This window comes from Furipterus horrens, unplaced genomic scaffold (genome assembly GCF_987537825.1).
Source record: "Furipterus horrens unplaced genomic scaffold, mFurHor1.1.pri manual_scaffold_4, whole genome shotgun sequence".
NCBI lineage: Eukaryota > Metazoa > Chordata > Mammalia > Chiroptera > Furipteridae > Furipterus > Furipterus horrens.
This window is the reverse complement of record NW_028327174.1, coordinates 3,231,360-3,255,151: the sequence shown is the minus strand read 5'-3', so window position 1 is coordinate 3,255,151 and position 23,792 is coordinate 3,231,360. Positions and strand designations below refer to the sequence as shown.

Below are 23,792 nucleotides of genomic sequence, written 5' to 3'. Positions count from 1 at the left end.
CTCCCTCGGTGGGTGCTCTGGACAGTCAGTCAGGGTGAGGCCACGAGCAGGCTGGAGCCCCCGAGCGTGGTGACTTCAGGGACAGGAGCCGGCGGCGAGGGGTCCCACAGTAGCGCCTTGGAAGCATCCCTCTGGAGAGGTGTCCACAGTGGGCTGCCCGGAGGCAAGTGGGTGCCCGGTCCCTTGACAGGATTCCAGAAGGGGCTTCTGGTGGCCGTGAAGCTGCACCCCAAGGCCCCGTGCCATACTGGCTGCCGCCCGACCACCATCCTCATGCCTGCCCGGCTCCGGGAGGCGTGTGTCACATGGTGTCAGGGTCCTGGGCTGCTCTAACGGAATGCCACAGACGAGGGGCAGTAAAACAGCAGATGTGCACTCCCGCATGGTTCTGCCGGCCCCGGCTCCCCCGGGGAGGGTCCTCCCAGCCTTCCCCCGCGGCCAGCAGCTGTCGGCAGCCCTCAGGGTTCCTGGCTGGTGGACACATCTGTTCTCTCCTTCCGTCACCACAGGGCCCCTTTCCTCCCTGTCCATTTTCGGTGTTTCTATTTTCTCTTCTTCTAAGTCCCCCAGTCCTATTGGATTTAAGACCCACCCTCGTCCAGCAGGACTTCTTCTTAACTAATTATATCGGCAAAGATCTATCTCCAAATAAGGTCACGTTCTGAGGTTCTGAACAGCCACAATGTCGGGGGGCCCCATCCAGCCCAGGGCACATGTGTGACCCCAGTGGGGCTTCCCCGGCATCATGTGTGTTCCTCAGTGCTCCCTACCTCTCCCAGATGCGGGGCATGGAGCAGAGGGGCCCCCTGGGACCTGGCGTTTCTCCTGAGACCCCCGAAGCTGCCAGCTCTCTCTCAGAGCCATGTGGAGAACCTGGGGGGAGGGGAGGTTGGGGGCAGCTTCCAGCCACCAAAAGGGTCACCGCCTCTGGTCCCCTTGGCAGGGCTCAGACGTTCTGCACACCACTTGGTTCTTTTGTGGTCCCTAAGGTGGTCTCCTGGCCTGGCTACCTGGCCACAGCCTCAGCTTCCCTGCGGGCAACAGCGTTCCTCTCGTCTTCTCTCACTGCCCGAGTGCTGATGTGTTCATTTCTTTGTTTTGGGGTTTTCAGAAGCGGGAAGGCCTGCTGCATTCCAGCCACGTCACGGAGGAGCTGACCACGACCACGGAGTAAGTGGCCCTGCAGCCCTGCCCCCAGGCCCTGCGGCCACCAGGGACCCGACATGTCACGTCCCTTATTTTACAGTGAAATTTTCAGACAAGCGTCTGTCCTAGCTTTACATCCCCCCGCATGCTGTCTTCAAAGTTTTTTTCCTTTGTGTGGAAGGGCAAGCTAGCAGTTTGGTTAGGTATTTAAATGAGGAATTCTAGATCTATGGTTTCTTCCCAAATAGAAAACTAAACAAAAAAATATAAGGCATGGAACTTAGAACGTCTTTTTCACTTTTTTAAACATTTTATTTCTTTATTTCTAGAGAGAGGGGAAAGAGACAGAAAGAGAGGGAGAGAAACATCACTGTGTAGTTGCCTCTCATACGCCCCCAACTGGGGACCTGGCCCACAACCCAGGCCTGTGCCCTGACTGGGAACCGAACCTGCGACCCCTTGGTTCACAGGTCAGTGCTCAATCCACTGAGCCACACCAGCCAGGGCTAGACCTTTTTCAGGTCACCTGAAATCCTTCCTGGAATGGGACAGAGAATAATAAACAAGGAAAACTATAACTGATCCCATTCAGAATCTCTCACGAGGGAGAAAACGATGACGGGAGAGGTACAACATCGAACTCCCGTATAGTGGGGGCGCTGAAGTCCTCACTGGGTTCGATGTGCGGGCGAGTTAGTTCCTGAAGCTGGGGGGCTTGCTGCACCTTAAGTTAGAAGGCGGCCTTCGGAATGTGAGGTGGGGCGCGCGGGTTTAGATGGAGGACGGTCCCTCCTCACCTGTCCACCCACACTGGCCCCGTCCGAGGGGAGAGCCACACGTCTGAACAAGAACTGTCCTCGACAGCCGGGGCCGAGCTGTCTGGCCCCTTAGAGAGAGCCAGAGGGCTGCTGTGACGAGGTCCCCGAGGCTCCCTACCTCGGGAAAGCAGCCAATTAAACGTTCTGGTTCGCATGTGGGGCTCAGGGCCCTGGGACACCTTGTTCAGCGTCTTTAAAATTCACGGCATTTGTGCCGCCACTGACCCTGTTCCCGATGAAACGGGTCACTGCAGATGGATTGTCTCAGCGCGCCTGCCCGCTCAGTCCACGGACTGATTAATTACGGTATCATGAATTCATGGATGGCCTCTGAAAACCCGGAGCTGACCCAGGAAGCGCTCCGGGTGGCAGGGGAGCGGGAGGGGCGCTGACAGTGGCCTGATGCGTGTGCACATCTGTTCCAGGCTCATGGCGGGGAGTTGGGGGCAGGGAGGGGGGACATGGGACAGCGGGCCTTGCAGCAGGAAGGGGGCATGGGCTGGTGTCGTAGCTTCCGTGTAACAGGCCACCCCAACATACAGGAGGTGCTAATCCGCATAGAGCGCACGCGGGCCACGTGGAAATGTGGGCTCATGAGTCTCTGTCACCACCCGGTGTCACGGGGGCAGGGCCAGGCATGTTCATTTCTGTAGCTCCATGGGCCTGCACCTAGTAGGTGCTCAAGAAACTGTTAAATGAGATGGAGCCAAAGGACTTGCGTCCAGAGGAATGTGGGGGCGAATTAGAGACCGCCTTGCCTCTCGGGAAGGTGGGCACAGGAAGGAGCTGTGCCTTTGTGCACTTGAAGCTGCCAAGGGGGCGCAGGGCGTCCCGCTGCTATGGGCTCAGCTCAGGACGCCCTGAAGGTGACCCATGCTCACTCACAGACACGGGGCCATTAGGCTGTCTGCACCCCTGTACTGGCGAGTTGACCGTGGCTGGTGGAAGACGCATTCTCTGCTGACGTGTTCTCCTTGTCAACCACTCCGCGACCTAAACACACCCCAGTGGCATTAAAGGGGTGTTTTAAGTGCAGGCAATGACCCACTGCGGGCTGGAGTTCATCAGGAGGTGCTTCCGTGTTCATAAACAGCCCTGCAGGGGGCCCCGGGCCGCCTCCCTCTCCCCATCACGCACGCCCTGACCTGCGGTCTGTGGTCCGACCCCGGCTGACGGCTCTCTCTCTCTCTCTTTCCTTTTGCAGGATGATGATGGGTCGGTTCGGTGAGTAACCCCAGGACTGGGGTGAGGGTAGGGAGTCTGGGGCAGTAGGGCACTTCGGGGTCATCCCAGAACGCCCCCAGGGCACGGGCAGTTACACGGGGGCAGCAGGGCCCCTGTGTGCGTCACTCCCCCGGCAGTTCCAGGATCCTAGAGGAAGCAGCGGCTCCCATGGGCCGCGCGGTGGGCTGTGACTGCTCTCCAGCGGGGAGAGGCCAGGCCGTGAGGAGTGGACGGTGGTGGCGGGAGGGCGGACGGGCATGTGTGCAGGATGTGGCATGTGCTGAGCAGGAGTGGGAGCCAGGACAAGGTGGGGTGGGCAGAGATGTTGGCAGAACACGGAGCATCATGAGCCAGCAGAGGGTGTTTTGTGGGGTGCACGTTCCTGGGGGGGTCTCTGCCCCAGCAGACGCCCTCAGAGCCGCGGGCCGTGGCTGCAGCCCCCGCTGAGCACCCGTGGGCCTGCTCCTTCCCCTCTCTGTTCCTCACCTGTGGGAAGGGGCCATCCACGGCCGCTGAGCGTGAGCGCTCCGTGCCGGCCTGGCTCTCCCTGTGGGGGTGCTTATTGCTGTTCGTTTTCAATGGCTGTCCCCCAAGAGTATTCTGCGTCCTGTTAAAGCCCCATGACCCCAGGATCACCTCTGCCAGGGACAGTGAACACAGGGACAGCTTATGGCCACGTTTAAACCCAGAGGCAGCCTGAGCCAGGCTCCCTGCTGTGCAGAGATCCCAGAACAGAGCATCGACCCCCAATCCCATGCCGTCCGGTGGGCGGGGAGGAAGCACGGCTGTTAGAAGGACCGGCGGAAACAGACAGATTCGCTCGTGTACCTGGGGCACCTGCCCGCCTAGAAGCGGGTCCTGGCGCTCCTGGGCTTCGGGCTGCGCCCCGCAGTCTTCCACAGGCTTGCCCCCCCCGTCCCCTCGGGCTATTATGGGGGCCAGCGGCACACCACGCTGCTTGTGTGTGAAGAGGGCTTTTCGATTCTCAAAGGTCTTGAACGTGAGGAAAGGCAGGTTCCTGAATCTGTCTTAAGTAGGCCTCAGGTGGCCCGAGGAAATTGTCTTCACTGCTTTTTAAGTAGCAATTCAGGTTGTTTTAATGTCTTTATTAACTTACAAACAAGAGGGGAAGGGACAGAGAAAAGGAAACCTTGCCGGTCCAGCTGCTGAGGTCACGGAACAGCCGTTCGGGTGCAGCCCACGGCAGGGCCCGCATGGGGTGCCTGGTGGACTGGCACCGTGGGCAGTCTGGCTCTGCCCTGTGTCTGGGTGGAGACCCGTCTGGGGGTGCAGTACACCCCTCTGTCGCCTCCCTGTCCTTTCTGCAGGGAGGGGTGGGGGTCGTAAAGGCAAAGGTGGTGAGTGGGGCCCTCGGAGCATTTTTTAACGATCGTCGGGCTTTCTAGCACTGTCAGAACTTGGGGAGAATCAGTCCTGTGGGGCGCTGTGTGGCGCCCGTGGCGGAGGGAGTGGGCCCTGGGTGAGAAGCCCCCGTCTGCTGTGAGCGGGCACCCCAGGGCTGGTGCCCGGGCCGGGGCTCCTGCGTGAGAGCCGGGTGTCGCGGCGCGGAAGAGGACCGGCCGCTGCGCTCAGGGACACGGAGCCGGCGGAGCGCTGGGGGGCGGGGCGGGGACCAGGCAACCAGGAAGCGCGTGCGGCTGGCCTCATTCCTTCCCGGCCCCTGCATGCGTGTGAGATGCAAACAGACTATTAGTGGGTGGCAGGCAATTAGGTCCGCTCCCTGGCGGCTGTGCTGACGCAAGCGCCGGGTCTCCTGGTTACCAGGCCGGCAGGCTCGCGCGTAGCCGGGCTTCCGCTGGCCCCTCCAAGGCGGGCTCGGCCCCCCCAGGGTGCGGGGCCCCGGCTGGCCCCTCTAGTTGGTTCCTGGGCACTGCCATTGGGCCAGGCTTCTTAAAGCACCCCTGCACCCCAACTCTTCCCTTTTCCACCCCCCACCCTGTCTTAAGCCCCAGCCCCTGCAGTGCCCTTTGAGGCCCTCCCAGACCACTGCCCGGGGCTCCCCTCTGCACCCCAGGCCGCGCTCCCTTCGGCTTCCACGCCGCAGAGCCCTGCACCTGGAACGCTCTCCCCCCAGAGGCCCCCATGGCTCATCTCTCAGCTCCCCCAGCTCCCCTTCACATGTCACTTATCTGGGGGCCCTCCGTGACCTCCCTGCCCCACATGACCGCGCTCCGGCTCATCTGCCCCCGCTCGGCCTCATTATTTCTTACGCACGGCTCTGCTCCCCGAAGCACGTTGCTGCGCTCCCTACCTTGGTGTCTACTCACGTCAAGCCCTGCCATGTGCCTGGCAGACACGGGGCACCCGGGCCCGTGGGGACCCCGGCCCTTCCCACCTCCGTTTGCGTGTGGCTGCTTGACTGTAGGCGTCCTGGGGGCGGAGCTGTGCCTTCCTCAGCGAGCTTCGCCCGGGAGCCTCCAGGCACCAGGGAGGTCCTCCTCCTCGGAAGCCGCCCGGGCTCTGCTGGGTGTGTGCTCTCAGCCTCGGTTTCCCCCATAAGCCCTCTGAGCCAGGAGGGTGGGGCCCCCTGCTCCTGCTAGGAGGGCGGGGCCTCTTCTGTCCCCACCCCCTGCTCCTGCTAGGGGGAGGGGCCTCTGCTGTCCCCGCCCCCTGCTCCTGCTAGGAGGGAGGGGGCCCTCGCTGCCCCGCCCCCTGCTTCTGACAGCATCTCAATGCTGGTTGAGGCGGGATGGGAGGCCCTTCTCTCCCCAGGGGAGCTGGGGAGCGGCAGCCTGATCTCCATGGCAACGGGATTACTGGCTGCCTTTCTGGGAGGTGGGGAAGGAGGGAGAAGCTTCCTTCTTCTTCCCCTCCTGGCCTCTCCCCATCACATCCCCCCCTTTCGGCCAGCAGAGCTGCAGCCGGACAGGCCACCACCTCTGATCACTGACAACCCCTCAGCCTGAGTCCCCTTCACCCTGGGGACCCAGCCCCTCTGACCCCTCTCCCAGGCCACTGCCTGGCACCCGCTCAGGGCGTCTTGGGCTTCTCTGTGCTTTCTGTCCTCCGTGCCTGGAGCATCCTCCCAGCTCTTCTTGTCCCAGCTCCTGAGTGACACCTTCCTCAGGCCTGCAGTGGTCATGGGCCCTGATCCTGGGTGACTCCAGGGACCCGGTTGACGCAACAGAAGAGGGAAGCAGCTGGAATGTCAAGTGATAACCAGCAGCTGCCCCTCGGCCTCTGTTGGGAGGCAGTGGGGAGTGGTGGGGTCTGGGGCAAACTGGAGTCCCCGCTCCACTTCCACGGGTAGCTCATTGATGCCGAGGGGGAATGGAGTCCCAGCTTCCAGCTCTTAACAAGAGAAGCCAGAAACTCAGAACTATGGGTGAATCTTCCCATTTAAGAAATGCTGGACACAAACAAACAGAAACCACTGTATTTGCACCAAACTAGACATCTCTGCAGGTTGAACTTGGGGGACAGTGGCATGCTCTGGGTGACTTGGTCCCTTTCTGTGTCCTTTCTGGCCTTTTTATGCGTGGGGCCACCTATCTTCTTTGTGCCACCTCGGTTTACCCACCAGCCTCCCCTGCCTGTGCCCCTCCCAAGGGCAGGGCTGCCCCCTGTTTATTTCTGTGACTGTCCCCAAAGGAGGGAAGGAGGGAGGGTCTCGGGCAGGATGAAAGAGAGCTGTAATGAACGCAGTGCCTGCCTGGCAGAGTGCTTGTCCCTTTAATTCCTAGCCCGATGCTGAGGGAGGGGCTCTTTCCTTTGGGGAGGAAGCCACCTGCCTAATGTCAGGGGACTTTGGGATTTGAACCTGGATCTGTTTTCACCCCCAGGCCAGGCCCGCAGGGGGCAGGCTGTGGGTGATGTGACTCCCACGCACTGCCTCTGCTCCCCGACTCTGCCGGCCCAGCGGTGGCCCAGCTAAATATACCTGGCTGACGTCAGGCGCTGCTCTGCAGCTGGGGACTTTTCTCCGGCTGTGTGGAGATGCCGTATTTTGCTTGGGAAGATTAGCACCCCCGCCCCCGCCCTTAGCAGACTGTCTTACTGAGTATAACCTGGCTCAGAGGACTATAAAAGTAATCTGCTGCGGGAGAAAGGTTTCTGCCTTTCGGTTGTTCCCACACACCCCACGTATGTACACACCCCTCCCCACATTCACGTGTGTGTGTGTCACACACACGCCTGCTTTCCCTCCCCCGAAAGCCCAGGAGGAGGCTTCCTGGGCTGGGCTGGGGTGTGAGCTGCCTCCTGCGGCTCTGCCCTTGGACACTGAGCACCTTCCTCTGGGGAGCAGGAAGGGGGACAAGGGCTGCGACGCTTCCTCCAGGAGGCCTGGCTCTCCAGCTTCCTGGGCCTAGGACCTGCTTCTCTTTCTCATCGCTTCCACCCCCACCCCTACCCCAAGGGGTCAGGCTGGACAGCGCTGGAGCAGCCCCTGGGCTGGCTCTGGTCTGGCCTCCTGGCTGTTCCCAGACACTGAGACTTCCTACCGTGCCCCACTGGGCTGGGTTTCCCGGCACCCCCAAGCTCCACATTGGGGGGTCTGGGCCTAAGTCCTGGCTAGCAATAGAGGATCTCTCTGCTAACCCCAGAAACCTTGGGGAATAGTGGCTCCTTCAGGACAGAAGCTGGGAGTCCCAGGCCCTTTCCAATGCCCTCCTCCCCTGCTCCTCTGCCCTCCTGCCCTAGCAGTGACTCCTCCCAGCCCTGCACCCACCCTGGAGACCTTGACCCTCCTGCCTGGGGTCCAGCCGGTAGCGATCTCTGTCCTGTCCCTGTCCTGTCCCCTGGGGCTCAGCCATGGCAGCATCAGGCAGATCCAGGCCCCTGGCCCCCAGCCAGCCCTGCTGCGTTCTTACCCACCGACAGAGCCCGGAGCCGCACAGCTCAGCCTGGCCTCCAGCAGCCCTCGTGCTGGGAAAGGGAGGGGCTGATTCTGTGTGAATTAGGAGGGCAGACTGGGCCCGTGGGTGGGAGTTCGAGCAGCGTAGGCCTCGCCTGGGAGGAGGCAGATGGCTGGGATGTGGTGGAGTGGGCCACCTCAGGTCCCCCCAATGTTCCCACACAGAGGACACCTGAAAGAGTTTCTGTAGAGAGAGTCTGGGGCAGAGTGACCTCTGGCTCATTCACTTGTCCTGAGCACCGGCTGTGGGCCCTTCACTGTCGTGGGTGCCGGAGACAGTGCAGGGAGCAAGGGAAGCAGGGTGCAGCCCTCGCAGGCGGACAGTCCAGCAGAGAACACAGAGCAGCAGAGAAAACAAAGCGCACTCTCCAGTAGTGACTAGGCGCTGTGAAAAAATGCACCGGGGAAAGAGGAGAGACAGTGGACTGCGCTTCTCTGTGGCCATGGAAGGCCCCTCAGAGGAGCTGGAGCTGGGAGCAGCCTGCAGGAAGTGAGGCAGCAGAACAGCAGGTGCAAAGGCCCTGTGGTGAGCGAGTGACACAGAAGCAGCCTGGAAGCTGGCTGGTGCCATAAAGTCAGGGAGGCTGAGTGTGTTAGGGGGCAGGGGGGATGATGCTGAGCTCTCTGAGACCCCTGGGCACACCGTAGGGGGCGGATTTTTATTTTAAGACTGAGGAGAAGCTGTGAAATGGGGAAGAGGCAAGAAATGGTCCCATTTACACTTGAAAAATCTTGCCCCGCCTGCTGGGGAGGATGGATCCAAAGGGCCCGGAGTGGAGGAGGGAGCCCTGTTACGCCAGAGGCCGTGGCTGCGCCCAGGGGAGGGGCGACGGGCTTGTGGGAGGCAGCTCTGAGCAGCCAGGGTTGCGGGGAGGAGGCCGGATGGACCCACAGATCTGCTGGTAGACGAGGCGCGTGCCTCCGGTTCCCGGCTGTGAGGGCGGCGGGTGTCCCGTGCTCCATGTGTGTTTCACGGGAGAGGATAGACCCTCCGTGAAAAGGAACTCGAAGCATCTTTCCCTTGCCGGCAAGAGCTAAGGGGATTACAGGCAGGTGTGGACGTCCGAAGGGACAGGAGCTCCCTTTTCCTCAGACAGGCGGGGGCAGGGCAGCACCACGTGTCCACAAACCCTCTCTCCCTGTGTCTCCCTGTCATGCAGAGCGGGATGCCTTTGACACCCTCTTCGACCACGCCCCGGACAAGCTCAACGTGGTGAAAAAGGTAAGCACGGGCCTTCTGCAGCAGGGGCTGTGTGCCGGGGAGAGGGCGTGGAAACGCTTGGTGTCTGAAATGCTTGCCACGTGAGTCGAAGCGTAATTATAGTCAAACCCTAACCCCCGTGCATAAAATGTGCTGCTGTGACCTCAATGCCTCTGCTGCAGGGCATCGTCCTGCCCACCCGCCCGCCCCTGTATCGGCCGAGTCCCCAGCCAGCGTCCTCGCGGCGACTCGCTCCGACTCGGGGCTCGGCTCAGCGTGGAAATGTTTGTGAGCGTGGCAGCCCACTGGCTCTCGCTGACCTCATGAGCGCAGCACTGCGTTCACAGTGAACAGGCGGTCTTTGCCGGCAGAGCCGTTCTGCGCGTGGGTGTGGCCCGTTCCCCCGTGGACAGGAGCGCAGAGAACAGCCCCTCACTGGCAGCCCCGGCAGCCAACTTATGGACGGAAAACCCACTTGACACTGAGCCTCCGGAGTCAGGGGGCTGGGGAGTAATGAGCTTCTGCAGGGTCTGCCAGGAAGGCTTGTTGTCCCTCAGCAGGAATTGAGTGTCACCCCATGGCACAGGGCATTCCCTGAGGAGCGGCCATTTCTGCCTGTGACCCAGGAGACAGTTCTTTGTCTAGGACGGTTTCCCCAAACCGGTTTCTCGATGCAGGACTTCTCAGAGCCTTTACAGTGCTGCCAGGCCTGGGATTCTAGAGCGAGCTTGGTAGGAAGCGTTTTCCAAACGTGTGTGTCAATAGCACGATCTGCTTACGTCTGCTTTGGGACAGAATGTGCTGCATTGCTGCAGATTGCACCTTTGGGAAAGGCTGGTCCAGCCTGGGACAGGTAGGCCGGCACTTCTGGGACGTGCTTTGCAGAGGCCGCAGAAGGAGGCTTCCTAGTTTCCTTGGGTCATGAGGGACCTACGTTGGGGTCTCAGAGCAGTGCCCCCCATTCCCACTCAGGCCAGATCTGGCCCCAGTGACCTGGGCAGGACTGGTTCAGGGAACGATTTAATGTCTCCCTCACTTACCAGGTGTGTGGCCTGAGCCAGGTGTGATGCCCCTGCCTCAGTCCCCCGCCCCCGCCCCCGCCAGTTGAGTAGGGACAGAGGCCGTCTGCACCTCACAGGGGCTCCCAGGAGGAAACCGTGACCACGTCCGTGTGAGGGCCCAGCACGCGGTGTGTGGTCACTGGGTGTGTTGGGTAGGTGAGCTCAGCACTGGTCTTTCCGTAGCCGTGATGCTAATTCCTTCTGGGAAAAGACATGTTCTGGGGGCTGGGACCTCAGCCCCAAACAAGGCAAAATCCTTTCATTTGCCTGTCAGCTTCCTGCGTCCTGCCCGACCCCTCCCACCCCCACAGTGGGGGCTGCTGTGTCAGAGGCTCCCCGTGCCCCAGACTAACAGCAGGGGGACCCCGCCCACCTGTCCAGGTCTTTCCCGACTCACCCCGTCCCCGCTCCCATCCCAGCCGCAGCCCGCAGATCCCAAAGGCTCGCACACATGTTCATGGCTGGGCACCTGCCCTGCCTGCTCCCCACACCCTGGGCCCCGCGTGCTGCTCCCTCTGTGCCCCACTTCCAGGCGGGGAGCCATACCCCGCTCTTGTGCGCTCACCAACCGCCTCGCCCATTCCGTGTGCTCTGCCGTGGGGCTTGATTTCTCCGTGTTCTTCACTAGGTGTGTGTGGGTGGAATTATGTGGGGGGTGGGGACGGCAGTTCAGTCCTGCTGTGTCCCTGTCCCCAGCACCAAGCAGAGCACTTAACACGTGGTAGCGGCTCCGTAAATTTGAGCAGAAGAAATAAAGAAACAACATCACGTCCCAGGGGTTGGGTTGTGTTTCCATTCCGCGTGGCTTTGATGGCTGAGGAAAGTCACTGGTGACAGAGCTGACAAATGCCTGCTTCCCCGAGGTCGTGCCTGTCAGGGCGGAGGGGGGCGGGTGGCTCCGGGCAGTCTTTCTCTCTCTGTCTTTCCTGTCCAGGGTCGCACTTAGGGTACATGTAAAAGTTTAATTGTCTCCCCCGACAGCGGGGTCCTTCTGAAGGGCGCTCGCGTCCCCTGCAGGGCTGTGAAACATTGTAGCGTGTGTGCGCGCAGGCTCGGTGAACAGCGGAGTGTGTTCCCTTCTGCCGGGGGGGACAGTTTGTAGGCGTCACCTCCTGGGAGCCAGGGGTTATTGTAAGAACGTTTCGTTCTCGACATGAGCTTTTTATTTCGGTAAACGGGAGGTTAGGGGAGTGGGTCACAGAGCCGGGGGCGGGGGGGGCGGCCAGAGCGGGGTCTCTCTCATGGCTCTTCTGTCCCTGTGCCTTCACAGTCCCTCATCACGTTTGTGAACAAGCACCTGAACAAGCTGAATTTGGAGGTGACGGAACTGGAGACCCAGGTAAGCCGCATTCTGGGTTGAAGGGCCCTTCATGGTGCCCAGCCGGCGCTCTGACCCCAGGTGGCCACGGGAGCACGCCAGGTGCCATCTTGTCCGTCTGGCAGGAGTGCCCACCCCGCAGCCAAAATAAGATCCCATTCACAGGGACTGGGGGCTGGGAGGCCAACACATCTCCTTGGGGGATGCAGTTCAACCCATTACACCCTCCAAGGGGCCAAACCACCCAAGAGATTCTGCGTGTGCCGGACCCTCAGTCTAGAATGTTCTGTCCCCCAGCCCCCAGCAAATGCTCACTAAAATACCCCCCAGTGAAGAGGCGCAGAACGTTTTTCTGCCGTCTGTAGGTAAAGTCCGGCTGACCTTGGAACAGCACAGGTTTGAACTACGTGGGTCCACTTACACGTGGATTTTTTCCAATAAATATTTTGGAAAATGCTTTTGATTTTTTTTTTTTTGAACACTAAGAAAATGATCCTATTGCTGCTTCTTTGTTTTCAAGGCATGGATCGTGATACTTGTAAATAAATATTTTTTTCACGTTATCCTTCAGTTCTGGTGTCTAGGGTTAGGAATAGGCATAATAACATATAGTGTTTTGTATCATGCAAGGCGACACTGATGCAGGTACACGCAGACGATTATCTTATAAACAGGCAGCGTAAACGTACGGGGTAGATAAACACAGCGCAGAACTGTAAATGTATTTTCTCTTCTTTATGATTTCCTTAAAAGCATCTTCTCTCCTCTAGCTTGCTTCATTGCCAAAACACAGTGCATGGATTTTTGACTGCGTAGGGAAGGTATCGGCGCCCCTAACTCCTGAGCTGTTCGGGGGTCCGCTACATCCTCCCGCACTCCCATTCAGAACGAGAGTAGCATCGTGAAAATATGTTCTGAGCCCTCAACAGGTGTTCAGGACAAAATATAATTTCCCCGGGATTAGCTGGGGCTGGAATTCAGAGCCACGAATTCTCGGTACCGGCTTCCATAATGCCCAGCTGATCCTTCTTAAAGCCCTGGGCGGCTGCATCATTTCTTTCTCTTCCACTTTTCTCATTTGCTTTTCTAATTAAAAAAGTAATTCAGGTTCACTGTAGAAATGTCTGACAATGCAGATAAGCAAAACAAATAAAAATCCTCAGTAATGCCATTGCCCAGAGACGGCTGTGCCCGGCGGTGACTGCCAGGCGTTCATCGCCAACGGGGTGGGTCTGTACTTGAAAGCCCACGGCCCGTGGTTCGTGTGTATGCGTTCTGTGTGCTGTGTGCAAATGCACTTATTATTTTTAGCTCTTCCCTGACGTTGCACACTGAGCCTCTGGGTCTCTGCAGTTGGAGAAGCTCACAGTCCAGAAGCAGATATTGAAAAGTAAACACCCTCCTTCCTCCCTCCCCACAGCCCCCCCATCCTCTCCAGGGGTCGCTGTAGTTCACGGTTAGATGTATATCTTTCTCGGTGTTTTATCTGCGTAAATATATTTTCTAAATCGCAGTGGGTCCTACGGCGCTGTTGGTAGTACGTATGTGGTGGGCATCTTTCCGTGAGTGTGTGTGTCTCTGTCTCATCTCCTCTCTGTGGCCCAGCCTGTCGCCTCTGCTCCTCACATTTCACAGCTGCAGTCTGTGCCGCCTGAGGCTGCGCTTCGTTAGACCCGCCCCTCACGACAGCAGGGTCTCCTGCCCTTGCGACTAGGGGTGCAGTGGGCGTCTTTGCCTGCGCTGCTTGGGCCTCGTTGGTCTCCCCAGGGTTAGCTCCTAGGAGGACAGTCCTGAGAGCATTGAGGGTGGGGGTAGGGGGTTGGTGCCGCCCGCACCAGGAAGGCCTGATGCCTGAAGCTATCACCTCTCATCGCAGGGTTGGGAGCCATATTCTCACGGCGGCTCCTGACTGTCTGCGGCCGGAGGGGCCCACCCGCCAGTATTAATAGACGGACTCAGAACTGAAATTTGCATTAATCTCGATTTCCTCAATCTCTTCACTTGTCTTTATCACCACACTATATAAAGTAATATCTTAAAGGTAATTTTAACCACTGGTCCCCCAGAAAAGATCAGTGGCCACAGAAATGCAGAGAACTCTTTTCTTTTGTTGCAATGGCATGGTGTATTTTTATAAATATTGGGTTGGCCAAAAAGTCCATATGGTTTTTTTTCTGTAAAATAAAAGACACATTTTTTGTTTTCACCGAGAACTTTGGTTACGTGGATATTTTCAGTATGTCGGCTGTCTCCCACATGGTACCACACTGACTGTTCTCAGTGACTGTCTTGATTTGATTGCCATCAACCTCAGCGGGTCTCCCTGACCGTGGAGCAGCGTCCAGCGAGAAGTCCCCAGCACGAGACTCCGCAAACCACGTCTGACACGTTCCATCGGTCACACACAGCACTTTCTCCATACACTGCGCAGATCTTTTTTTTGCATTTTTACTTTTCTTGAAATGAGGGCCCAGCTGGGTCGGACACTAGGTGCTGGGGACAGGCAAAGGCTCCGGGATGGGACGGTCTAGTCTGTGCCCTGAGCACAGCCTGGAAAAGTGCTCAGACAGCTGGCAAGTGAACCAAATGGGGCTGCAAACCCCAAAGCAAGGCCCAGGCCCCGCAGGCTCTGCATCCGTCCTGCCGCCACTGAGCCCGTGGAGTGTCAGTGCGTCACCGGCTCCCCGGATCTGAGAGCCCACGTTGTCCCGAGCCGGGTAGGGGATGGGCCTCGAGGCCCGGCAGTCTGTCCCAGAGCCTCGGTCCCACCCACACGGCTCTGCTCCGCCTCCAAACACACGCAGTCATGCCCAGCCCCCAGCATAGCGCCTGCACCAGGGCCTTCCCCCGGTGGCAGCCTCTCTCAGCTGAACCAGACAGGGACCGTTTTGCTTTAAAGCATTTCCCTGCTTTGGAGGGGCCGCGTCGCCCTGGCCGGCTCCGTGCGCGACCCGGAAGCGCCACCGAGCGGTTCTCTGTAGTTCGCAGACGGCGTGTACCTGGTTCTGCTGATGGGCCTGCTGGAGGACTACTTCGTGCCGCTGCACCACTTCTACCTGACGCCGGACGGCTTCGAGCAGAAGGTACGTGCGCGCCTCCGTCGGGGCCCCGGCGACCCTGGGGGCGGCCGCCTTCTCCAAACAGAGAACCGCGCAGCGCGCGGTGCGGTGTGACGGGACCCCCGTGCAGGGAACCCGCCGGCAGCGCCGGAGCCGCGTTCTCTTCCGGGGATGAGTCATCGTGAATAACTGGTCAAATGTCAGCACAGTTGCGCCTCCGTCCCCTGTTCATGCCATGCATGTGTCGTGTCTGGGGTCCCCTGCCGCGTCGCGAGCTTCCCAGGCACCATTTTCAGGGGTGGCATGGGACCCCGTGGAGTGACCATGGCGCCACCATCTCCGGTTCCCTCTGTTGCGCATCCATCTGTCCCTGTTTTTCCCATTAAAACAAGGGGGCCTCTTCTTGAATGTGTATTATTCATTCCTGTGAGCTGTTTGTAGGAAAATCCCCCAAATAGGAGTGTTGGATCAGAGGGCCTCTCCTTTACGTTGGGTTGCTGGCTCTCTGGTGTCCCAGCCCTGTGTCACTGGGCCCCTTGCCGCCTGCCCAGGGCCTTCAGAGGTTCAGCTGCCTGCCAATATTTAGCCGCCTCTGGAAACTTGGCGTATGGACTGACCATATTGCTTTGGACACACAGGCATCTGTCAGTTCATTTCCCCAAAGTGCTAGACCCGTGAGTCAGAGGGGCAGGCGGCCAGAGAAAGCTTCGAAAGCGGGTGCAGCGTTTATCCGCCTCCCGCTCTGGCACCTGGCAGGCTGTTTGGTCATGGCCAACGGCCGATGCTGTCCTGCCCGCCGAGAGGGAGTCAGAGCAGATCAGACAGGTCCTGGCACGTTAGAGTCCGCGGTGAGCGGTGAGTGTGAGCAAGAGAGAGCAGGGGGCCCAGCCAAACTGCGCGACCCGGGCAGGGAACGCGGCGCAGGGCGGCGTCTGGCGAGGTCAGTCTGGCGACGAGGCCTGTGCATGTCCAGGCCTGGTGTGGTGGCAGCAGAAGCATTGTCTCAGAGTGATCTGTTCTTGGTCCAGGTTAATAAGAACGCTGGGGGGAACGGGGGCTTCAGCCAGGCGGTCGGGACGAGGCTCCGTGCGCGTGGCAGGGGCGCCGCCCCCCAGCCCGGTGCCTGACCTTCTCCCTTTGACGCAGGGATGAAAGCCCTCATGGGTCGCTGCCCTGGCCTGGGAGGCGGGAGGCCCGCTCACATCCTTTCAGTCCCCCTGTGCCTCTGACGGGAGCCAGGAAGAGAAGGCCTCTGCCCACCCGTGCCCTGCGCCGGGCCCCTGGGTCCTCGTGGTCATTGCAAAGGCCCGCTCTGCCTGCGCTGGCTCCCATCCTGTCCTTTCGGAAGGAAGGCGGTGGGCAGCGGGCGGGCCTGGGGACAGCATCGGCCCCGACACTAACTCCTGTGTCCTCGGCAGGTCCACAACGTGTCTTTTGCCTTTGAGCTGATGTTGGATGGAGGACTCAAGAAACCCAAGGCACGGCCCGAAGGTGAGGCCCCGGCCGGGAGCCCTGGGGAGTCGGCACAGCTGTGCTGGGGTGGGTGACCGGGTCTCCGAGGGCACTGGGAGGCTGGGCCTGCCCCTCCGATTCAGCTCTGGCCGGGTGGCTCACGGGCTGGCTCTGCCGATCCCAGGTCTCCATGTCCCCGTGACTCCCATGCTCCTGGTCTGGGGAATCAGGAGGGCGATGCCGGTTCCTTAGTGACCACTTGACACCATGGAGGCTTTGGCCTTTGTCTCCAGGGGCCGTGCTCAGGCTGGGGGGCTGCCGCCCAGCCTGGAAGGATAGCACTGGCTTCCTGCAGTTTAATGGCTGTCGGGTTGGGTCCCTGGTGGCCAGTGAAGGACGATGCTCGTGAATGGGGAGGCAGCCTATTCCTGCTCCCTGAGGGGCTGAGCTGGGGCCTGGAGCAATGACCCGCTGCACGGCCCCTTCCTGGCCGCCGTGGTAAATGGTCTGTCCCAGGGTTCTGCAGCTGCGGGGTGGGCCCAACAAGCCCCATTTCTAACAAGTTTCCAGGTGACATCGCTGCTCCTGCTCCGGGGACCCCACTGAACCCTGGGTGGGTGTGTTCATGACTCTCCAGGTGCCCACCTTGGACGTTTTAAGGTCCATCAGGGACAGGGTATGTGGGGCCAAGAACCTGGTGCCTGACTCCCAGGGGCACAGTCACCTCTCCCACCAGAGAAGGCGGCCACACTAACTGGTCTCCAGCGATCATCCCCAGCGTGTCCTGGGTGGGCCACACCATGTGCCCAAACTTGGGAGGTTGGGACAGCAGCTGCCACCCTGTCCCACCCCAGGAGGCCTCACCCCGTGGCAGACACCGTTTGGCCGGTGAGTGTTTGGTCCCCAGCAAATGTCCTTGGCTGTTGTGGACCCCACACCGTGCAGATGTCATCGGTGGTCACACTAGTCCTGATGCAAATCCCAGAGGGGGTGCAGGGGCACCTATCCTGGCCACCCCGGGGCTCGTCCCACAGGTGGTGGCCTGGGGACTCCCACGGAGGCCCGTGTCTGGGGATGGCGCTGCCCAGAGCCTCCTGGGTGGCTTCATGCAGCAGTGCGCTGCTGTGGACGGGGCGCCTGTCCCACGGGCCCCCCGAGGGCCAGGGCTCCCGGCGACCTCTCTTGTCCTGTAAATGATTCCCGTTTCCTCCTGCAGATGTTGTGAACCTGGACCTCAAATCCACCCTGCGGGTCCTTTACAACCTGTTCACCAAGTACAAGAACATGGAGTGACCTCGGCAGGGACATCCCCATGCGCCCCTTCAGGAGGGGGCTTGGCCTCCCCCACAAGCCCGCAGATATTCCTCTCCCTGCCCCCGCTCCCCATTCTCTAGTTAACCTCCTTTCCACGTGATTTGAATGTAGGGCTCTCAGCTTCAGGTGAGGGGTCCTGCTTCACCTGGGGCTCCTCTGGCAGCTGAGTCGGGGGTTGTCTGCTCGGATCAAAAACGAAAAGGAAAAAAGCCAAAACAGCCGGAACCACACCCTTCAGGCCCCGGGAGGGGCACCCTGCGTCCCCTTGGATGGCGCGATCAGCGGTCACAGGCTTCGAAGGCAAAGCAGCAGGCTGGTCTGGAGGCGCCCCTGGGAGGGCTCTCCTTGGAAGCAAGGCCTTCTCAGCAAAAGCGTCTGCAGTTTTAAAAACTCTGCTGTCAAGCCCCAGAGGCTTTTGCTGTGGCCGGACCGCCCCCCCCCCCCCCCCACGTCTCCCCTTCTCGGCTGCTCTGTGTGGTGTTCATTTCGTTGGTGCTCCAACTTGTGGGACCCGGGTGACCAGCTGCCCCAGCTGCTGCCCGCCCGGGAGGGAAGGTTGTCCTGAAGGAGTGTCTGTGGGTCTGGCTGCCGGCTGGGGGGGCGGGAGCCAGCCCCTCGACTCAGGGCCCGGGACGGAAGGGGCGCCTTTCGGAAGCTCAGGGTGCCGTCCCAGGCCTGCGGACGGGGCAGCGTGGACAGCCCACGTTTATTCTGTCCGCGTCTGGGGCCTGGAGGTCGGAGACCCAGGTGTGGGCAGGCCGGTGGGTTCCCTCCGAGGCCTCGCTCCTTGGCTGCTCTCTCCCTGTGTCCCCATGTGGTCGTTCCTGTGTCCCCACGTGGTCATCCTGTGTGTGTGTGTGTCCTAATCTCTTCTTATAAGGACGCTGGTCATACTGGGTCACGCCCACCCATATGACTTTACCTTAATCACCTCCTTAAAGACCTGGCCTCCACGTTCTGAGGTGCTGGGGGTTAGGACGCCAACAGGTGGATTTGAGGGGACAGAACTCAGCCCCTCAAAGAGGGAGGAGGCGGCCATCACTCCCCTCCTGGCACCCCGGGGTGCCTCCCGGGGGCGTCTGCAGAAGGACCTGCGTGTCCCCGTTCCAAGGGCTGTCCTCACCTGGCCCAGGAGGCGAGTGCGGTGCGTCCGCTGCGTCTCAGGTGGTTCTTGCACTGCGGTTCCCCCCAAAGCTCCTTCCCCAGCTCCCTGGCTGTGGCCATGAAGTGCACACGGTCCCCGGGGAGTCCCCTGCAGATCAGCTTCCTTCCGGCCCCTCTGCTCTTCCATGTCCACCCTCTGCCCTAGACCATGTTGAGTTAAACGCCCGTGGCTGAGATTCCATCTCGGCCCCCACGGCCTCCAGGCTGGGGACGGGTTCGGAAGAGCTGTTGTGATAGAGGTGGTTTCCGGCAGGGGAGGGAGACCGTTAAAACGGCACTAGGTTGTCTCCTGCGGCACGAGTGATGCCAAAGAACAGTACTGACACAGTGGCCGGGCTGGAACATTCTGTGCCACCTAGAATCATAACACTAGAATCACAACACCTCGGGCTGGGGGCGGCCCCACCTGGCTTGTCCACCCACCCCTGGGGCCTTGGTAAGGGGCAAGGAGGCAGGGCCTGGATTTGCAGAGAACTCAGCCTCGGGGGTCCAGCCCAGGTGGGCAGCTCTGCAGGCTCCCAGGGCCACTGCAGGCCCGAGCAGGAGAGTGAAAGGGATGGTAAGATACGGGGAACTTCACACCAGCTGTTGGCCTCACCGTGCTGACCGCCCAAGGCCATGGTTCCATCAGAGGACGTGACCCTTTATCCAAGTTATTTACTTCCAAGTTGGCGTGAGGGTGAGGGCGTGCCTTCCGCACAGATGCGAAGGACCCCTGTTCTTCCACTTCCCAGCGAGTCAGAGTTCACAGTGAGGCCTGGACGGACAGAAGTCGGGGTGAACTGCTGAGGGGAAGGAGCCTCCTGGGTGATCATCACATCATCCCCTTAGGCTTGGGGACAGTGGTTGTCTGGGCGAGAGTCCTGGGTCAGGGAAGCTGGGGCATCTTTGGGGGGCAGCAGAAAAACCTTTCCTTTATTCCAGGAAGTTCACATTTTCAGTGAACTGTGTTTTTTTGGACAAGGGCCCTCGTCCACAAGAACTAAACAAAAGCTAGATAAGGCCCCGCAGGGCCAAGTGTGCGAAACCTGCCGGGACCCTCCTCTGCGGGTGCGTCTTTGACCTCCCCGCGGTCCCTGGGGCGCCTGCCTGAAGCTTTGTTTCCCCTTTGACAACCACAGATATTATGCAAGCCCAGCGCGCAGTGTCTTAATTGGATGTGACAAAGAGCAATGTGGTCTTAAAGCAGCCCGGCCCTTTCCTGCCCCCTTTGTGTGCCAGTGTTTTATTGTCTTTTTAATCGTTTTCAGCAATGTTGACTTTGGATTTCTGGATATTAAATAAAAGCCTCTCAAACCCTGGCGTGTTGTTGACCTGGACCGCCTGGCAACCGCGGGAAGCTGGCCGTTCTCACGTGGGCTGTGGGCCGGGGGCCCGGGTGGCTCCTTAGCCAGGCCTCGCGTTGGGAGAGCCCCATGCGGTGTGGACAGAGGGCTGTGCTTTACCCCAGTAAAGACCCCCTGAGCACCGGCTGCCGCCGCCTCCGCCTGCCGGTCGCTGGTCGTGCCGCCCAGTGCTGGGTGCGGGGCCCCATGCCCCGCCGAGCCCTGCTCTCCGGGAGCTTGCAGGGGCACAGGGACACGGGCCGGAGCCAGCGCACAGCCCTGGGCGGGCGGAGGCCGAGGGTCTCGTGGGCGGGAGCCTCTGGGGACAGGGTGGCGGTCACAGCCGCGGGTGAGTGATCATGAAGAACAGAGGGGACAGTCGGCCCTATTGCCCGGTTCCCAAACGGAATGGGAGCCGCCAGTGGGGTGCCAGTGGCCCTGGCCAGAGGAAATGCTGCTCCGGGGAGCGGGGCCAGGGACACCGAGCAGCCCGTGATGGGGGCCACAGCTCCGTGCTCCCCGGCCCTGCTGCCAGCCTTCCCTGTGGGAGTCACGGAGGCTGCAGGTGCATCGGACTTCTCTCCACAGTGTTAACGTCGCGACTGAATGCGCGGCCGGCCTGCAGAGCAGGGCAGCAGTACTGTTAAAAACTGCAGATTACAAACCGGCTCCGAAGAACCTGGGCTTAAGTCTGCCTTTGCGCCCTGGGGCTGCGGGCGAGTTAACCAGCCCACGCTTTCCAGGGGGGCCCCTCCCTGGGTGCATCCCTCCCGCCCTTAGAATGAGGACGCATCTGGCAGCGATGGCGGGGGACAGCTTGTCACAGTGGGCAAGGGGCTGCCACTGGTATGTGCTGGGTTGTCCCTGGGTGGCTGACAAACACCCTGCAGTGCACGGGACAGGTTCCTCTTCCCCCGACAGTCCCCGGGCCCTGGTGTCCATCGCGTTGAGACTGAGAAGTTGCCGGGTTCTTGAGCCGGCCTGCGTCAACTTGTGAGTACAGATGAGGGTGAAGCCTTGTTCGTTCTTTCTGGCCAGTGACAGCACCTCACCCTCCGGGCGTCTTCAGGTTGGTCCTGTTCAGGGGACAGTCACTGAGGGTCTGTTTTGTCCGAGTGGCCCGTGACAGCCAGGCCGCTGCCCTTGAGCCACAGAGAGAGAGAGAGACAGCCTTGCAGGTAGTTTGCAGGGGTAGCTGGGTGATGCAGGGACCCAGGGCGTGGCTGAGGAGAGGCTGGAGCTGTCGGGGGGACATCGAGGACCTTCTAGACAAGGAGGAAGGACAAGGGTGGGCCTCGGGTTGACCTAGAGTGGGAGGCGGGCCTGCCTGCGTAATCCTCTGTCCTTCACAGAAGCTGTTTTGTCTCCTTTCCCCTGGGGACGCCCTGGTGTGAGTTCCGCCACCCCCTCCCCACCCCTCCTCTGCTGGGGGGGTCTTCACTTCCGTCAGGGTCCCTGTGGCCAGCATCTAGGGACCTGTGACATTAATTACATGGCCACAGGCTCTCAGCAGGCTCTGTAGAGGCTGAGAATTTAGAAAGGGAAGGGACTTTCCAAGGTCATCCTTTCAAGCCTTTCCCAGGCGGGGCCGGCTCAGCGCTGTCCCTGCTGGGGTCACCATCTGCAGGGACGGGCACTTGCCTGGGGTGGGGAAGCTCAGATTTTGTCGGGTTTCTTTTTAAGTGGAAATCCGCTGTTTGGGGGCCTCACCGGTTCAATAAGTTGTTATTATCCTCACCAACCACCAGGGGCAGGGGGAGGGGAACCCCCTGAGCCCAATGCAGGGGGAACAGGAACATTCGTTCTGTCAATATTTATTGAGGGCCTACTGTGTGCCAGGCTAGGTCCCGGGGTGCAGCCAGGGACAGGTAGAGCTGAGCTGCTGCGGGCAGTAAGTGGAGAGCGGAAGGACAGACAGGTGGACAGGAGCCAGGCAGACGAGCAAGTCCTGGGAAGAAAGTGAGGCTGCTGTTTGCGGGCAGCGGAGGCGGGTCGGGGCGGCGGTCGGCTGCGACCACAGTGCTCTGCGGCACCACGCCTGTCTTATCCCGGGATGCGCGAGGCGCAGCAGCTTCAGCTTCACTGGGGAGGGCTGTCCCCACCCCACCCTGCGTGTGCAGTTCCCCAGAAGCTAGGTTGTGAGCCCCTGAATTTGCAGGCACGTGTCCCTACAAGGCGTGCAGGACAGTGCTGTGCACAGGACACTGTGCCAGCCTGCTGCACAGGTGACAGCGGGTCCACTGAGTCAGAGCGGCCCACGGAGTGCCATCGCGGGTTGCAGGCCCTGCCCCCGCCCCGCCCTTGGGATGGGCAGTGTCCCCAAGCTGCTCCCCTCGGGCCATGGCAACAGGATCCAGGAGCCCTGCAAGCGTCACCGGCTGAGGTTTGGGAAGTGCCGCCTCCAGGCTCGCCCTCCCTTCCTGGGCCGGGACCGCCAAGGACACCAGCCCGTGCAGGCCTGCGGGACACGCCAGGGAGGCGTCGGGCGGCCAGCCGCCAGCTGACCACCGAGGAGCCCAGCAGGGCCCACCCAGCCGCCCCCGGCCAGCAGGGCTCCCGGCCGACTCGCAGAGTCACACACTGAATAAAACCTGGCTCCTGTTTCGGGGATGGTTAGTTATGCCGCAAAAACTGGCCGGTCTGCCCACCCTGCAGTGCGGGTGTGCGCCAGGGCTGCCCGCGGCCTCCGCCACTCTGAAGTGGCTTCCGTTATGCTGACGGCAGGGAGCCCTGTCAATGGCAGTGCTGTCCTGGGCGACAGAGCCCAGCCACTGCCTTCTGGGTCGCCCCTGGGTCGTCTCAGAGAGAGGCCATGGACGACAGACCCGCTCAAGTATCCTTGTACATGGTACACCCCGTTCCCACGCAGCGTAGGCCAGCGCCAAGTCCACTCTCGGTAACTGACCCGGCAAGCAGTTCAGCCCCGCCTTCTCCTGCCAGTGCCCTTGAACTCAGAGTCTGCAGCAAAGGCATCGCTGTCCCGCATGCAGCCCCCTCCGTAACTGCGTTTCTTCTTCCTGGTCCCACGCCCGATAAGCCTTGCCCCTACACGTCCCGCTTTCTTTACTGATATAAATTAGTGAGCATTTGCCATTTTTTAAAGAAAATTTCTCTCTGGTTTGACTTAGAGCTTGTCCTCTGGAACAGGCTGGAACTGACTGTCCTGGTAAGGCTGGGGCGGGGAGGGGTGGCAGGGGTGCGGAACAGAAGAACTGGCATCCCCTCCCGAGGCAGACACCTCAGATGAAGTCACTGCAGCGCTTCCTGGCAGGGGAGCGCCTCCCCCGTCAGACCTGGGGGCAGGGCTGCTTCGGCTGTGCCATGATTCGTGCTGGGGTCCTTGGAGTTCTCTGCAGGTTACAGTTCCAACCTCAGAGTCCCTCTTTCTCCAAACAGTGCCCTGCCTGTCACACGGGGCACCCGGCGCTTCAGGCGGCACTGTGAGCCCCAGCGCGCAAGGTCAGCCCTGCTCCTGACTTTCAGCTCGCAGAGTCCTGAGGCCCCTAGGGATGGGGTTCCCTCAGGGCTCCCCCAGGGACCGCCTGCTGCTCCAACTGCAGTGCAGCCTTGGCCCCAGATTGTCGTCCCGTGAACGGAGTCCCCAGCTGCCTCTGCAAAAGTTGGGGATTTCGTTGGTCTTGAGGTCTGGGCCATTGCAGGTCCTCGTTTTGCCAGCATGTTCCATGAGCTCCTAGAAGGCCACTCTCTAGTGATCGGGTCCTTGCTGCCTTTGGATCTCCCAGAACAAGGCACCCATCCCAGACGCCACCCTCAAGGCTGTGTCGCTTGCAGTGACTTCTGGTGACACGTTCTAGGTTAACTGGGAGTTCCTTG

At 60.5% G+C, this 23,792-nt stretch overlaps 1 protein-coding gene across 1 annotated transcript in view; it reads left to right on the top strand.

Annotated features, from left to right (window-relative positions):
• PARVB (parvin beta) overlaps positions 1 to 18,285 on the top strand; it is a 71,439-nt gene extending 53,154 nt beyond the window's left edge. Inside the window, exons 7-13 of the mRNA XM_090272282.1 lie at positions 1,112 to 1,170; positions 3,169 to 3,188; positions 9,225 to 9,286; positions 11,597 to 11,665; positions 14,626 to 14,727; positions 16,122 to 16,194; positions 17,372 to 18,285. Of these exons, the coding sequence (XP_090128408.1) occupies positions 1,112 to 1,170; positions 3,169 to 3,188; positions 9,225 to 9,286; positions 11,597 to 11,665; positions 14,626 to 14,727; positions 16,122 to 16,194; positions 17,372 to 17,448 (462 nt within the window). The 3' untranslated portion in view covers positions 17,449 to 18,285. The remainder of the gene's footprint in view (positions 1 to 1,111; positions 1,171 to 3,168; positions 3,189 to 9,224; positions 9,287 to 11,596; positions 11,666 to 14,625; positions 14,728 to 16,121; positions 16,195 to 17,371) is intronic.
• Positions 18,286 to 23,792: the final 5,507 nt, after the last annotated feature.